This window comes from Epithele typhae (genome assembly GCF_022376455.1).
Source record: "Epithele typhae strain CBS 203.58 chromosome Unknown BXZ73scaffold_5, whole genome shotgun sequence".
Taxonomy (NCBI): Eukaryota; Fungi; Basidiomycota; class Agaricomycetes; order Polyporales; family Epitheliaceae; genus Epithele; species Epithele typhae.
The window spans coordinates 802,776-816,745 of record NW_025954196.1 but is presented as its reverse complement, the minus strand read 5'-3'; the positions used below and the strand labels follow the sequence as shown (position 1 = coordinate 816,745).

General features: G+C 60.7%; 6 protein-coding genes across 6 annotated transcripts; 3 read left to right on the top strand and 3 right to left on the bottom strand.

Annotated features, from left to right (window-relative positions):
• Positions 1-231: 231 nt before the first annotated feature.
• Positions 232-3,498, bottom strand: BXZ73DRAFT_41076 (Muskelin N-terminus-domain-containing protein; the record flags this gene model as incomplete). The annotated part of the gene is made up of 12 exons (XM_048018696.1): positions 232-739; positions 800-853; positions 910-1,501; positions 1,563-1,609; positions 1,661-1,824; positions 1,878-2,645; positions 2,703-2,802; positions 2,852-2,964; positions 3,021-3,085; positions 3,138-3,147; positions 3,201-3,220; positions 3,276-3,498. The coding sequence occupies 12 exons, from the start codon at positions 3,496-3,498 to the stop codon at positions 232-234; spliced, it is 2,664 nt and encodes an 887-aa protein (XP_047881648.1).
• Positions 3,499-4,005: 507 nt separating this feature from the next.
• BXZ73DRAFT_97801 (HAD-like domain-containing protein) lies at positions 4,006-6,306 on the bottom strand (the record flags this gene model as incomplete). The annotated part of the gene is made up of 4 exons (XM_048027493.1): positions 4,006-4,068; positions 4,142-5,055; positions 5,758-5,953; positions 6,010-6,306. 4 exons carry the CDS (start codon positions 6,304-6,306, stop codon positions 4,006-4,008), a joined length of 1,470 nt encoding a protein of 489 aa, XP_047881647.1.
• Positions 6,307-8,363: 2,057 nt separating this feature from the next.
• Positions 8,364-9,113, top strand: BXZ73DRAFT_74654 (uncharacterized protein; the record flags this gene model as incomplete). The annotated part of the gene is made up of 4 exons (XM_048022068.1): positions 8,364-8,421; positions 8,479-8,664; positions 8,759-8,952; positions 9,018-9,113. The coding sequence occupies 4 exons, from the start codon at positions 8,364-8,366 to the stop codon at positions 9,111-9,113; spliced, it is 534 nt and encodes a 177-aa protein (XP_047881646.1).
• Positions 9,114-10,001: 888 nt separating this feature from the next.
• BXZ73DRAFT_97799 (uncharacterized protein) lies at positions 10,002-11,168 on the top strand (the record flags this gene model as incomplete). Its single annotated transcript, XM_048027492.1, has 5 exons — positions 10,002-10,071; positions 10,133-10,406; positions 10,471-10,625; positions 10,675-10,993; positions 11,045-11,168. The coding sequence occupies 5 exons, from the start codon at positions 10,002-10,004 to the stop codon at positions 11,166-11,168; spliced, it is 942 nt and encodes a 313-aa protein (XP_047881645.1).
• Positions 11,169-11,444: 276 nt separating this feature from the next.
• On the bottom strand, positions 11,445-12,065 carry BXZ73DRAFT_41103 (phosphatase yihX; the record flags this gene model as incomplete). Its single annotated transcript, XM_048018702.1, has 1 exon — positions 11,445-12,065. One exon carries the CDS (start codon positions 12,063-12,065, stop codon positions 11,445-11,447), a length of 621 nt encoding a protein of 206 aa, XP_047881644.1.
• Positions 12,066-12,471: 406 nt separating this feature from the next.
• On the top strand, positions 12,472-13,615 carry BXZ73DRAFT_74651 (uncharacterized protein; the record flags this gene model as incomplete). Its single annotated transcript, XM_048022067.1, has 4 exons — positions 12,472-12,519; positions 12,640-12,899; positions 12,970-13,437; positions 13,495-13,615. 4 exons carry the CDS (start codon positions 12,472-12,474, stop codon positions 13,613-13,615), a joined length of 897 nt encoding a protein of 298 aa, XP_047881643.1.
• Positions 13,616-13,970: the final 355 nt, after the last annotated feature.

Sequence of the window (13,970 nt, the reverse complement as noted above, 5' to 3'; positions counted from 1 at the left end):
TGTAACAACAGTGAACGCATTTTCGTTTTACTATTGGGACGCGCGAGGGAGGACCGTGCAAAATAGGAGGACAGTAATCATGATATATCCAGGGGCCAAGCAAGTTATTGGTGCGCCTGAATGAGAGCCCATGAGAGCCATTCGAACCCAGTCGAGCTTAGAACGATACAGTGATACACATGCAGAACGCGAAACATATCCTTCAATACAGTACACAAACGAGCGAGCCCCTCAAATCACAAACCCGTCCGTGGCCAGCATGTCCACGAGATCCGTCCCCGGCTCCTTCGCGTCCTCGTTCACGAACGCGAGCAGCCGCTCGAACATCTGCGTCCGCTGCCGGTATCGCTCCGGCGACGGCGGGCTCGCCCCCGCCTCCTCGAGCTCCGCCGGGTCCGTGTCCCACTTGATCACCGAGCCCCGTTCCCTGTCGGGTTCGGGCGTGTTCGGGCGCGACCGCTTGCGCGGAGGTGGGGTGTCCGCGCGCTGGGGTGCGCCGGCGGCGGAGGGCAGAGCGATGGTGGCGGGCGTGGGCGTGGCGACTCTGGAGGAGGAAGAGGGGGCCCCGGAGGCGGCGGAAGGCAGCATGCGACTGGGCGCCGCGAGGAGGTGGGTGGAGAAGAGCGCGCGGAACGTCCGGGCCTCTTCGGGGTCGCTGTGGTTCACGACTGAGGAGACGCGTGTCTGGATGAAAGTGAGGGCCTTGATCGGCGGCCCGTCTTCGCACATCTCGCGGAATCTAGACGGGGACAGGATCTCAGTCGAGTATCACAGCGGGATGGGCTCACCAAGGACGCACTGCTGTTGCCGGACCTCATATACCGCCCGACGAACAATCTCCTCGTCGCTTGGCCTAGGGATTTCACGTCAGTCGCCATGGAGAGCTCAGAGTAGGGATCCGCAGCGTACCTCACGATCTCCAGATGCCAGAAATCGTCCAGCCGGTGCTCCCCGCCCTCCGCCGCGGCAGGCGCCCCCGCCTCCCCATCCGTACGGGCCGCCGGCTCCTCGACCTTCTCATCCGCGTCCCTGCCAACCCCCGCGTTCCCTCCATGCATCAAGACGGACCCGCTCGTCGCGTCGTACACTACCTGGTGCGCATACCGCGGCTGCGGCGTCTCCCCCTCGCCCTCCTCCGTCTTCTTCTCCTTCTCCTTCTCCTTATCTCCCCTGGGCAAAATCTTCGACCACCTGCCCGGCAGCTCCGGGCGCTCGTAGCGGTAGATCCAGTATGACCCCTCGGCCTCGAGCTCGGGGTGCGCCGTGCCGTTGCGGCGGGTGAGCCCGCAGAGGACGTAGATCTCGCGCTTCGATGGGTCGATCACCGCGCGCTGGGTGAAGCACGGGAGCGGGCCGCCGGCGAGCGAGAAGTTGGCGAAGAGCTCGGTGACGGTGTTCGTCGGGATGTGGAAGGCGTACATGTCGGCGAGGTAGTTCTCGTCGCGCTGGCCGGCGAAGATGAACAGCGTCTGGAAGGTGGGGTCGAAGACCATGGAATGCCCTAAGAAACAAGAGGCGATCGGTGAGTTTAAACCCGCAAGGGGAGAGAGAGAGCTTCGCACCCCAACGAGGAACAATGTATGGGTGCGCGGCGTACGTGTCGGATATGCTGAGAGTGCTTCAGCGATCGGCGCGAGAGAGGGCCGGCGCAAACACTCACTTGTACATCTTCCATCTGCTCGCGCGGATGTCGTAGCTGTAGATCCCGGAGAACCTGAGCGCTTCATGCTCACCCACGACGCGCCCCCCAGACACGTAGATGATCTGCTTCTCGCTGTCGATGCACATTTGGTGGTCGTATACGAGCGGCGGCCCGCCGGACGCCTATGCACTCGCGATCAGCTCAAGCCGTACGTCGCGAGCGGCTGCGGACATACCGCGGTGTCGTTCGTGAGCCGCTCCCACTTCCCGGCGTCGGGCCCGCGCGTCTGGTATCGGAAGAACTCGGAGCAGTGCGACGGCCACGCCCCGCCAAAGGGCGCCGCAGTCGACGCCATCGCCGCCGCACGGTTCCGCGCCGTCTCGGCGTCCGTCGGCGGGGCGGCCTGCGGGGGCCCGCCGCCCGTGCCCGCGTGTGCGCCGCTCGCCCCCCGCGGCCTGTGCGTCTCACCCGGGTCCGCATCGCCCAAGCGGCCGAGGAGGTAGATCGCGCCCGTCGCGTCGTCGAACACCATCTTGTGGCACGCGCGCGGGGACGGTCCGCCCGGCTCGCGGCTCGTCGCGAGGCTCAGCAGACGCCACGAATCCGCGGCGACGTCGTACGCCCAGAAGTCGTCGAGCGAGCGCTGGCCGTCCCAGCCGCCGAAGAGGTAGACCCTCCGCGCGGCGTCGTCGATGCACATCGCGTGGCCCCCGCGCCGGCAGGGGACGTCGCCGTCGGGGTCGAGCCCGCGGATGCGTGTCCAGCGCGCGTGCGCGGGGCAGGCGTGGCGGAAGCGGGTGAGGAGACCTGCCGCTGCGCAGTCGCGGAGGAGCTTCTCTGAGCCGGACCAGTCCCCACGGAGGACGAAGGCCGCGTGGAGATCGGTGAGGAGAGTGTGCTCCAGCTGGACGCCGACGCGGGAGAGGATCTGCGCGATGGGAGTGAGGAAGCGGCGCTGGCGGAGGTGTTTGAGCATCTGCCTGAGTGTGAGTGTTTCACGATACTGTATGCGTACAAACTCATGAGTATGATAAGCTAGCGTGAAGGAAGTGGGGACGACCTCTTGCTGTTTCATGCGTATCCTTTCCACATATGCCTCGTCGGTGATGCCAGATAATGAGACGTGCCAGATGGAGGTGTTGAAGGTAGGACCATGCCCACTTCACCCCCATTAGTGCCATTGCGGAGCGAGTATGTATGAATGCGCACGTCAGCGGTACAATCTCAACAAATCTTGTAGGAAATGGCATTCCGACGGGGCTAATTGACTTGAGAGAAAAGGTCTCCGCTGCAGTGTCGTTCCTGAGATTTGCATGGAGGATCTAGATGGGTACACATCTTGAACAGATGGTTGCGAACAAGTTGGGTAGCGGCATACTTCCGTCATGTTGGTCTCATGCATTCCGACCAGAACTTTGAACTCCTTCATATTACATGGGTGGCCTGAGCGGTTTGAGCACCAGAAGTACTCATGGAATTCCATGCGCTTACTGACTCTTGTAAAACTGAGACGAGCCGGTCAGAACAATCAGTCTTTCAGACGGGGGTCTCGACGGACCTTGCCAAAAGTGATGCCCTCTGTTTGCAGCGCGTCAGTGGTATGATGTAATAGGGGTCCCCGGCAGCGACCCACTGAGAATGGACGTCTGTTTCAGCTTGAGTCGGATCCATTGCTTATTGGGGGCGGGATTGTGAGCGGGGGTTGTGACGAGCGTGCCGCTCCACCTGCTGTTCTGGTCGCGCGGACGGTCAAGGATGATGTTCTCCGGCACGTATCCGTTACTGTGTTCGCCGGAAGCGCCAGCGATGACATATTCAATCGTCTGCACATCCGGCTCAGGCAGAAACTCGCTCATGGGGCGGCGGCGGCGGCGGTGGGGAGGATGGGAGAGTGAGTGAACGTGGTGGTTGCGTGCAGGTTTAAATTTGGAGGAGCAGGACGCGCCGTGCAGGCTTGCGTCAGTTGCCACGCCCCCGGCCCGGCCTCCGGAATAGTCCAAACCAAAAAGCATCAATGATCAGCTACAGGATTACGTTATCCGTATCTCTCCAACTTCGAAGCCACACACAGAATGAGTATCCTCTTCAAGGCCGTCTGTGTCACAATTGCGAAGGCTGGAGCGAGGCGCGAAACTGTGCGCCCTCTTTACACCACTGTCACTGGGTAAGGCGTCAGACGCCAACTCGTACGAAACCTTGGGTGATATCATTGAACGCTTTCCCGAACATGTGAGAGTATATTCGCAGCCCGCGGAGCCCACCAGCGTGTCACGCCCGTTGGAAGTTGAAGTACGCAGCCCTACAACTCCTAGTGATTGCGTCCATAAACCAGAGTCTGGAATCGTCGCCGCGCCGCCCAGCTGTCACTTCGCCGCGCCTGCCTTCTTGTCTGCGGGATCTGGAGCAAATGGCAGCTTGATTCTGATCTAGAAGTCATTAGATCCGAGTTACCACCAGGTCAGCTCTCAACCGACAGTGAAAACAAGCTATGAGCCCCACCCCTTGTAACGCATCTTCGATCTTCTGCGACAGCAACTGGTTGAAGTCGACAAGGTCATCGCGAGCCTTCCGCACGCAAGTAGGACAGTCTGACGCCTCTCGAAGAGCTCTCAAAGCACCTGGGTGGTCGATGAATTGGCGTACAGTCCGCGGGGTGGGGTGGAGCCTCAGCTCCTCGCAGAGCGCATCCATGTACACCAGCCACCACTCGCGCGGGGTCACCACCGCCAACACCTTCGGTCCGTAACGACGGTGGGGCGGCGCCGTGATGTCGATCTTCTCCTCCCCAAGCGGGCACGTCTCTGGCGACTCCGGGCAGGCGACCCACGCCCACGAGTTCTTGACGTCTTCAGGCGCCTCGACTGCTTTGTGGTGCCGGCCATTCACCGTCCAATGCCGGCCGTTCGCTATGCGCAGCGCGGTTCCGGCACAGTCGATGCGGTACATTTCTGCGAGGTACGTCGCGAGCGCGGGTAGAGTGCTGAACTCGGGGGGAGGGTCCACTGGGGTGATGAATCGATAGTCGTCGAGGAGCCCCCAGGCGGCCTCTCGCGCAAGCTCTTCCAACTCGAGCACGTAGGCCACGGCGTAGATCCGGAGAGGGTCCGTTGAGATGAGCTGGCGAGCTATTGGGAGCAGGTCCTCGGTGACGGCTTGCATGTCGTACTTGTGTGCGGCTTTCAGGACGGCGCTGAGAGCGTCGACGGACGTCAGGGTGGGATTCTTGACAGGGCATATGAGGCGGAAGAGGTGCTCCAAGCTCTCGGCGTCCTCAGTGAGCTCGACGATCTGCGGGGTAAGAGAAGTGTCTGGGAGGGCGAACATATCCTTCATCACCGAAGACGCTTTGGCCACAATAACCTTGTAGAGGTTGAAGTGTACACCATCTCCAGAGCGGAAGATGATGTCGGCGTCTGAATCGTCAAAAGGAGTCCTTGGTTGGATCGAAGAAGGTGCCATAAGCGTCGCGACTTAATCCAGCAGACAAGTGATGAAGGACAAGACTTGGCGGATGCCACGTCACACGCCGGCGACTCAAGCCTTGATGGAGTCCCGACCCGCCACAGCCACGGGCGTTCCCGACACTCTCGGCCCGTCTTGCACTCATCACGGCTGCCCACGCCAACATTGCGGCGGCGGCTAAGTACCCGCGTGCGAGGAGGAGAAGACGGGTGATTCCAGCTCACGAGGCCCCCTCCGTAGCCCAGTTACGAATATCCCGATATCTAAGCTACAAAGACGTATTCTACTCGCAAGCACCGAGGCGTGACACACGCGACGGTCGAAGAGAGGACCTGAAAGGCCGATCGGAGAGACCGACGAACAACGTGTTCGATTGCATCAGGTAGGGATGCTAGTGTGACTACTAGTGTGGTTTGAGGTACGAGCTATGATATTGAATCAACCAAAACGCGTCCGTCACAAGCTGAATTGCACTAATCCGCCGGAATGCATGTCCATGGCCCACAGCACGTCCCAGAGCTTGACATCTGAGCAAACCAAAACATAAACGAATGCGCCCAACGAGACTACACACCGCACGACTTACTATACGCCCTCTGGCGCCCCCTCCACCATCTCATCCCCAAAAGCTTTCTGCAGCGCCGCGAACACACCTTCCTGCGTGTCAAACACAATCCCATGGATCCCCAACGCCCTAGCCGCCTCCACGTTCTCCACCTTGTCGTCCACAAACACCGCCGTCGCCGGGTCGATATCCGCGTCCTGCAGCACCTTGTCGTACGCCGCGCGGTCCGGCTTGCGCTCCCCGATCACCGCGGACCCGTACATGCAGTCGAACACGCTCCAGTCCTCGAGCGCGAGGACGTAGTTGAGGTCGGGCGGGAGATGTTCGAGAGCGCGAAGACGCGCAAGGCGCAGCGCGCCTTGAGGCCGCGGACGAGCGCGAGGAGCGCGCTGTCCGCGCGGATCGAGCTGCGCGCCTGCCGGAACGCCTCGTCGACGGCGTCGACGGGCACGGCGAACTCGGCGGCGATGCGCGCGTACGCGGCGGCCTGCGTGAGGCGGCCGCGCTCGTAGTCTTGCCAGGTGGGGGAGCTCATCATCGCCTTGAGCTGGCGCGGGGGGATCGCGGTCGTGGTCTCGGCGGACCAGGTTAAGAGGACGTCGCCGAGGTCGAGGATGAGGGTGCGGAATGCGGACATGGCACGGGCGGAGGAAGATGAGAAGGAGGAGGAGGAGGAAGATGAGGAGGAGGTGGAGGAGGAGGGAGCACTGTCTGACTGTTATTGCTTCTCAATTCTACGAGGTCGACTCAAGTCTCAGATCTAAGGTCATCGCCCTCAACGACCTGGCACAGCCGAGAATAGCCGACCATAGTCGAGAAGGTGTCGCTGATGCAGGAGTCATGTCGCTGCATCATCAAATATTCATTCTGTATCGCGAAAACCCTGAGTTTGCGTGAGGTTTGTATCTCCCATCCTGTCTGCATGCACTTGTCGCTGTCGTATCTCCCCGTGTCATACGGCGTGGTGGCGGTGGCGTGGTGGCGGTCGTCGTCGTCGAGTGCCAATCAAGGTCTGCGACGAGTGTCCTGGGCACGCGCGACCGTCAGCTCGGCCTCTGGAACGCCAACAGCGACACGGCGAGCATAGGGATTGGGATGGAGAATGGGAGCCGGCGCATAAGCTCTTCGATCGTCGGCGCCAGGAGGGGATGCTGCTACAGGCGAGTGTGGTATGATGGCGGGGGCATCGACGCGGTCGCGCTCGATACCTTCGATCGTCCTCTTAGTACGCGTACGCCGAGCCCATGGGCGACGCCAAGTGCAGTGACTGTAGGGACGCCGGGGACGACAGGTGCGTGCCACGCGGGGACGCGACTCCTGATTCTTCCCTCGCCGTCTTCGAGGTTGTCGCCGCACTCGTGGAGCGGCGCCGTACCGCGCGCCGGGAATCGTCCGCGCTGCCGTCACGGTCGAGCCCGGAGGTTGTGAGCACCTGCGGCGAGACCTGCGGTGGGGGCTTAGGCGGGGACGAGTTCAAGTTCAACACCTCGGGCGGGAGGCGCGGCAGTGCGCGCTAGAGGATGTGGACCGCGCGCAGGTCGTTCGGGCCTGGGACGGTGCCGTATGCAATCCCAGATCTCCCTTCGAGCCTGTAAGCGGCGGCGAAGAGCTAAGTTGGGATTGCAATGTCGAGGCCCGTAGCTCAAGTCGTCGCGATGAAGGAGGCGCGCCGTCTGTGTGATGATGAGCCCCGTTGGGGCGGGGAACAGACGGCCGGGACGTACCTTTCGCAGCGGGGGCGGTGGTCGTCGGAGCCTTGCGAAATTCCCGCGACGCGTGAACCACGATCTAGGCTCGTGCCGCCAGCTCCTGAGTCAATCGTGTGGTGAAAAGGAAGAGTTCGCAACACTTCAATAATATACGAACACTTGAGATCTGTTTGCGCGACTCGCGAGAGGCTGGCTGAGGAATCACTAACCCGTCGGTGAGAGTGACAAAGCAGCTGGGGCCGGTTGAGCCGACCTACGGCATCCCTCAAAGAGCGTGATGCCACTGGTTACATATGCAGTTCGGCGCGTGGTGTAAGTAGTTGACGTGGGTGGGATGGACAGAGATGGATATGTGACCACTGACCAGTGCACGGCTGTGCAAGGGGTGTCCGAGCCACTGCTCGGGAGGTCCCGGCGCTTTCAGACTCCGCATAGCTCCGAGATGTCGCCAGCGTGCCACCCTCAGCTGCACTTCGCGTTCCTGTTCAACGTTACGTTCAACATCCACTGTTTGCACTCTCACCCGAGATGAACCGACTTACAGCACACGCTTCCCGTGCACCTGGCATCATCGGGCATAGCAAGTCGCTTGTCGACTTCAAAGGTTTGCGTGTTTTGCTTAGAACAGCCCGCCAGCGGCAATTACCCCTATAGGTTTCGGCACGATCACGCACAACAACGTGTTCATTGATGCTTCACACACTCGGAGCACAAAACATCCAAGTACTCCGGCCAAATCTTGCTTCCGAGATCGCAGGAGGACAACCTATCAAACAGGGCTGCGTACGAGCCCCCATACGTCCAGCGCCCAGGTCTGCGCTCAAGTTTAGTCACAGAAGGAGAGGTTGGAACGCTCAATCCCGCAGCAGCATGATATATACTGCGGGACCTATCTGAGGTAGAGGTCTCCACTCCTCCTTCTTTCTTCCCTTTTCCCTCTTCACTTCACGTTCAAGAGCTAGTCTCTTGCTTTCTTTGATTTATTATGTACACCCTTTCCATCATTCTCGCCGCTGTTTTCACCGCATTCTTCTCCCAAGCCAGTCAGTCATATCGCTATCTTCTTCGAAGCTCGCCTGACTAACACCCATCATCGTCAGTCGCTGCCCCCACACCAGTGTCACTGTTCATCCCCGGGTACAACAACAATTCCTTCCCCGTCACCGCGGTCAACATCGGCGTCGACTCCAGCGGGCACACCACTTGGCAGCTCGCGGTCGGAAACAGGAGCAGTACCTTCACTGGTCCTGCCCCTACTATAGTGCCCAACGCCACGACGGTCATCGGTACGTCGTCGTCGTTTCCCTCTTCCCCCTCCCTGTCACGTGGAGTTCCACCCGCTGCCGCTCTTTGTTCCCACCATCTCACCCGCTCGCCCAGCCACAATGGTCGCGGGCCCCACCGACGCACACTTGAAGATCGACGTCCCGGGCACGAACCACTCCCAGGCTCTGCTCGACGACTGCACGGTCAACAACGGCGTCGCCGTCTGCACCGAGGCGCTCTCCGTCTCGGGCAGCCCCGTGTCGACCGCGGGCGTCGTGACGGAGACGGCGAAGCTCATCGAGGTGCAGGTGCGTCGCGCCGTCGTTTGAGTTCTCCCTGACGAGACCTGTGCTGATGGACTCCGTGACCGCAGACGAGCGGCGGAGGGTTGCCGGGCGTGGCGGGTCCGGTGCTCGTGTTGAGCATGACGTTGGCTTCGGCGGGTCTTGTCCTGGGCGGGCTATTCTAGTCTCCTAGACGCCTGGTGTGTACATGGATCGTTTGCATCGCCGGCTACGATGCTGTTAATCCCACGCTCACTGGATTTCGACACATTTTGGCCGGCTGAGCGGTGCGTTGGTTGATCATATCAAGAAAGGTCGGCGGTTCCCGAGCGGGCGACACGAGATTGCGATAAGAGCATCCGGCAACTCTGCCTTGAACATCGGGGGGGCTAACATCAGCAAGTGCTTCCGGCAACTTCCGAATCACAGTGTTGCTTGCACAGCTTCAAGTCGTTGACCCGTTTGGATTGCCTCCTCTCCTAGGCTCGTGAACCTCCCTCTATATACCGGGAAGAAGATATGCGGACCGCGTCTATGCCGCGGCCTCCCATGTGAAAGCGAAAGCGTTTGGACGACCGCCGAAGCATACCCGAGCCAACGGAGTCAGCGAGTCCTCGGCCAACCGTATTACTTCGCCGGGGTGATCGCTCCAGGTCTTCCATGTCTGTACATTTCAGTTTCGATCCTGTGCAAGTGCTGAATCAGCGCCCTTTGCACAGTTTACCCAGGACGCGACACCCCTTGGTATGACTACTGTACCATCTCGACTCGTTCTGTCATCCCCGCACTTCGCCGTCGTAAATTCCGATCGCGATTCAGACCGCCCCTAGCTATGCTCATGCGACCACACACACCGGTAGCCCTCCGTTCGCGGTGAAATATCTCTCTATGCCGCGAGGGGAATTACGTTCTACGCTTTCGCATTGGCTGTCCGATCATGCGAAACTACCCCTGAGCGAAGACACAATCCTCTAGACGTCATGGCAGCTGGGGCTGCCGCTGCTATAAAGCTCGGGACATCTGTCAGAGGTAGCCCAACAACTCGACCCTCCCTGAACCCTGTCGAACACAATATGTCCAAAGTCGCCATTAACTCCACCGTGAAAGCCACCGCCGTGGTCATTGGCGGCACTGGCTTGATAGGTGTGTGCCGTCTCTACCTCTTGTTCCTCATGGAACGCGGACTAAGAGCTGTTTGTTACAGGGATTTGGATCACTAAATCCCTCCTCACTGACTACCGTTCCGTGTTCCCTACCGTTCGCGTCACCACCCGCGACGTCAACGGCCCCAAGGCCCGCGAGCTCGCCGCGCTCGGAGCTGAGGTCTTCAACTCCGACGCTCTCGAGGACGCTCTCAAGGGTGCTAACGTCGTCGTGAACACCCTCCCGACGAACTTTCCAGAGGCCGAGAAGCAGAAGCTCACTACGGCAATTGCAGCGAGCAGCGCCAAAGTCTACTTTATGAGCGAGTTCGGCATGTAAGTACTTCCCGTGGTCGTTCGCTCCAGTCTGTGCGCACTGACGCTCTGCTGTCGCGTGCAGCGATTACGCCCTGAATGACTTCCCGGGGTACGAGCACTCTGAGTGGACCACCAAGCGCGTGATGACCAAAGAGTCCTACGCCGCCATGCCCGACAAGAAGATCATTCTCCTCCTCGTGGGCGTCTTCCTCGGAACGCTGAACGCGCCCACATACGGTGCGTCGATCCCTCAGTATCCGTTCGTACAATCCTCATGTCTTGTCAGCGGCCATGCTCGGCCTTGACGTCAAGAACAACGCCTACAAGTCTCTCGGGCCTGCGACGACGCCCTTCGCCATGTCCGCGGAAATCGACATCGCGCGCTCCGTCGCGCAGCTCGCCGTCCTCGCGCTCGACCCGGCCACGGCCGCAAGCGTTCCCGACACTGTGCGTCTTGCGCCCATCACGACGTCGCACGCCGGCATTGCGGCGGCCGTCGCCCGCGTGCGAGGTGTGCCGCTCGCGACGGTCGAAAAGGAGGACCTGGCGGCTTACAAGAAGGCGCTGAGCGAGAAACCGACGAACAACCTGTTCGATTACATCAAGTGGGGATGTATTGTGCGCTGCTGGTGTTTAATGCTAATCAGGGCTGGTAGGGTGGTTACTGGGGAAGGGAAGCTCAACTTCTCCGCGAACCACGACAACGAGCTCATCAACCCTGGGCAGCGTCTGTGGAAGTGGAAGACGTTGGAGGACGAACTCGACGAGGGGAAGGCCTGAGTTCCTGAAGACTCAGATAGCGTCTTGAGTTTTTCCTGGCGTGAGCTCGTTTTGACCCTCAACCAAGTGTATCTGTGAACTGCACCATCTAGTTTGAAATGACTGTTTGCGGTATGAGCTATCGCGTGAGATTGAATCAACCAAAATGCGTCTGGCACAAGCTGAGTCTTCCAGAAGCCATGACAGTGGCCCACAGTACGTCCCACTCCTTGACATCTGGGCAGATCAAAACATGAAAAAAAATGCGCCCAACAAGACTACACACCGCACGGCTTACTATATGCTCTCTGGCGCTCCCTCTACCACCTCATCCCCAAAAGCTTTTCGCAACGCCGCGAACACACCTTCCTGCTTGTCAAAAACAATTCCATGTATCCCCAGCGCCTTCGCCGCCTCCACATTCTCCAACTTGTCGTCCACAAACACCGCCGTCGCCGGGTCGATGTCCGCGTCCTCCAGCACCCTCTCGTACGCCGCGCGGTCCGGCTTGCGCTCCCCGATCGCCGCGGACCCATACACCCCATCGAACACGGCCCAGTCCGTGTCGAGCGCGAGGACGAAGTCGAGGTCGGGGCGGGAGATGTTCGAGAGCGCGAAGACGCGGAGGCCGCGGCGCGCCTTGAGGTCCCTTACGAGCGCGAGGAGCGCGCCGTTCGCGCGGAGCGAGCCGCGCGCCTGCCGGAACGCCTCGTCGACGGCGGCGGCGGGCACGGCGAACTCGGTGGCGACGCGCGCGTACGCGGCGGCCTGCGCGAGGCGGCCGCGCTCGTAGTCGTGCCAGGTGGGGGAGTCCATGATCGCCTTGAGCTGGCGCGGGGGGATCGCGGTCGTGGTCTCGGCGGACCAGGTGAAGAGGACGTCGCCGAGGTCGAGGATGAGGGTGCGGAATGTGGACATGGCGCGGGTGGAGGGGGAGGAGGGTCCTGGAGGGAGGACCGGCGGGCGATGGGCAAGGATGATAACGCGCAGAGGAACGCCCTGGAGTCTCGCACTAGCCTTAAAAGGCGCGGCGATGACGTCACGCGTTTTGACCATTGCATGATCAGCTCAGCTGGCGGCACTGCTGCGGTCTCCCTCAAGCATGCACTTGTCTCACCATCTGCTCCTTCTCACCGACATTCGATCCTGCTTCCCTGAGTCTTCTCGTCTGTCTCGCGATGCTTTTCTTTTCGATTGACGTCACTTGGCCCAATCCTACGCAAATTTAAAAGCTTGCCGAGTCGTTGAACACAAGTCTCTACTACCGCTCAGAAGCTTTTATGCCACCGCGCTGCCTCTAGTCAATCCCTTTCCTCACCTAGCGATGCGAGAAGGATTTGTACAAGAACTGAGCTATGTTTGCCTTCTGGAGGTCTGTTCGAGCGGAACCCGGGCATTGAGAGGTCCTCCGGAGGCGAAAACCAGTTGACGGACGGCCGAGGACTTCACCGCTTTGTCCGCTCTACTTTGGCCAGGCATCTGGACCTCGAAGACCTTGCTTACCGATTTCCGTTCTGCCTTCCCTACCGTACGCATCACGATTCGCGCCGTCAACTCCCCTAAGGCCCGCGAGCTTGCTGCGCTCGGTGCCGAGCTCTACTCCTTCGAGGACTCACTCGAGACCGTCCTGAACGGCGCGGACGTCGTCATCAACACGCTCCCGACGCACATCCCCGCCGCGGACGGGAAGAAGATCATCGCAGCGGTCGCAGCGAGCCCCGCGAAAGTGTACTTCATGAGCGAGTTCGGCGGGTGAGTGTATCCCTCCCACTCGATCCCAGACGGCCTTGCTCACCAAACGCCTCTCTCTCTCCGGCAACAGCGACTACGCCCTCAACGACTTCCCCGGGTACGAGCACGAGGAGTGGCAGGTCAAGTGCGAGATCGCCAAGGACACGCACGCCGCCATGCCGGACAAGAAGGTCATCGCCGTCATCACCGGCCTCTTCCTCGACATGTGCTTCAGCCGCCCCACCGCGCCGCTGCTCGGCCTCGACATCCAGGGCAACGCCTACCGGTCCCTCGGGCCCGCGACGTCCCGCTTCAGCGCGTCCGCGGAGGTCGACATCGGGCGCGCGGTCGCGCGGCTCGCGGTCCTCGCGCTCGACCCGGCGACCGCCGCGCGCGTGCCGGGAACGGTGCGGCTCGCGCCGAACACGACGTCGCACGCCGAGCTCGCGGTCGCGCGCGTGCGCGGGGTGCCGCGGGGCGCGGTCGAGGGGGGGGGCCTCGGCGCGTTCAAGCGGGCGTTGAGCGAGAAGCCGACGGACGTCCTCGTCGACTACCTGAGGTGAGCGGACGGATGGGGGCTGAGAGGGAGGACGAGGACGCTGATAAGAGGCTGCAGGGTGCTCCTTGGGGAGGGGGTCGTCGACTTCTCGGCGAACAACGACAACGAGCTGATCAACCCGGGGCAGAGTCTCTGGAAGTGGAAGACGGTTGAGGACGTGATCCGTCAAGTCGCGTGAAACCTTCAGGGCTCCAATAGGGCTCCATCCGCATCTGGTTTCCTTTGTTGATGATGTACAATACACTCACGACCATGAACAACGGAGAAACGTCTCGCAACATATGTATGGTCGTGAGAGCCTCCGTGATCCACCCTGCGGCAACTTCTTCGCAGACAATGGTAGAGATGATTCCCCTACAGACACAACGAAGGTCAGTAGTGCACCGCATGTTTTTGAATAGATACACACGTGCCTCCCCCAACACGTCCTCCAATGTCCCACTGAGCCTAGTGTCGAACGTGCACAGGTCTTGGAAAACTCGTTTGTTGCAGCGGCAGCAGTCGAGGTCATCCGCGACTGCATGCGCATCCAG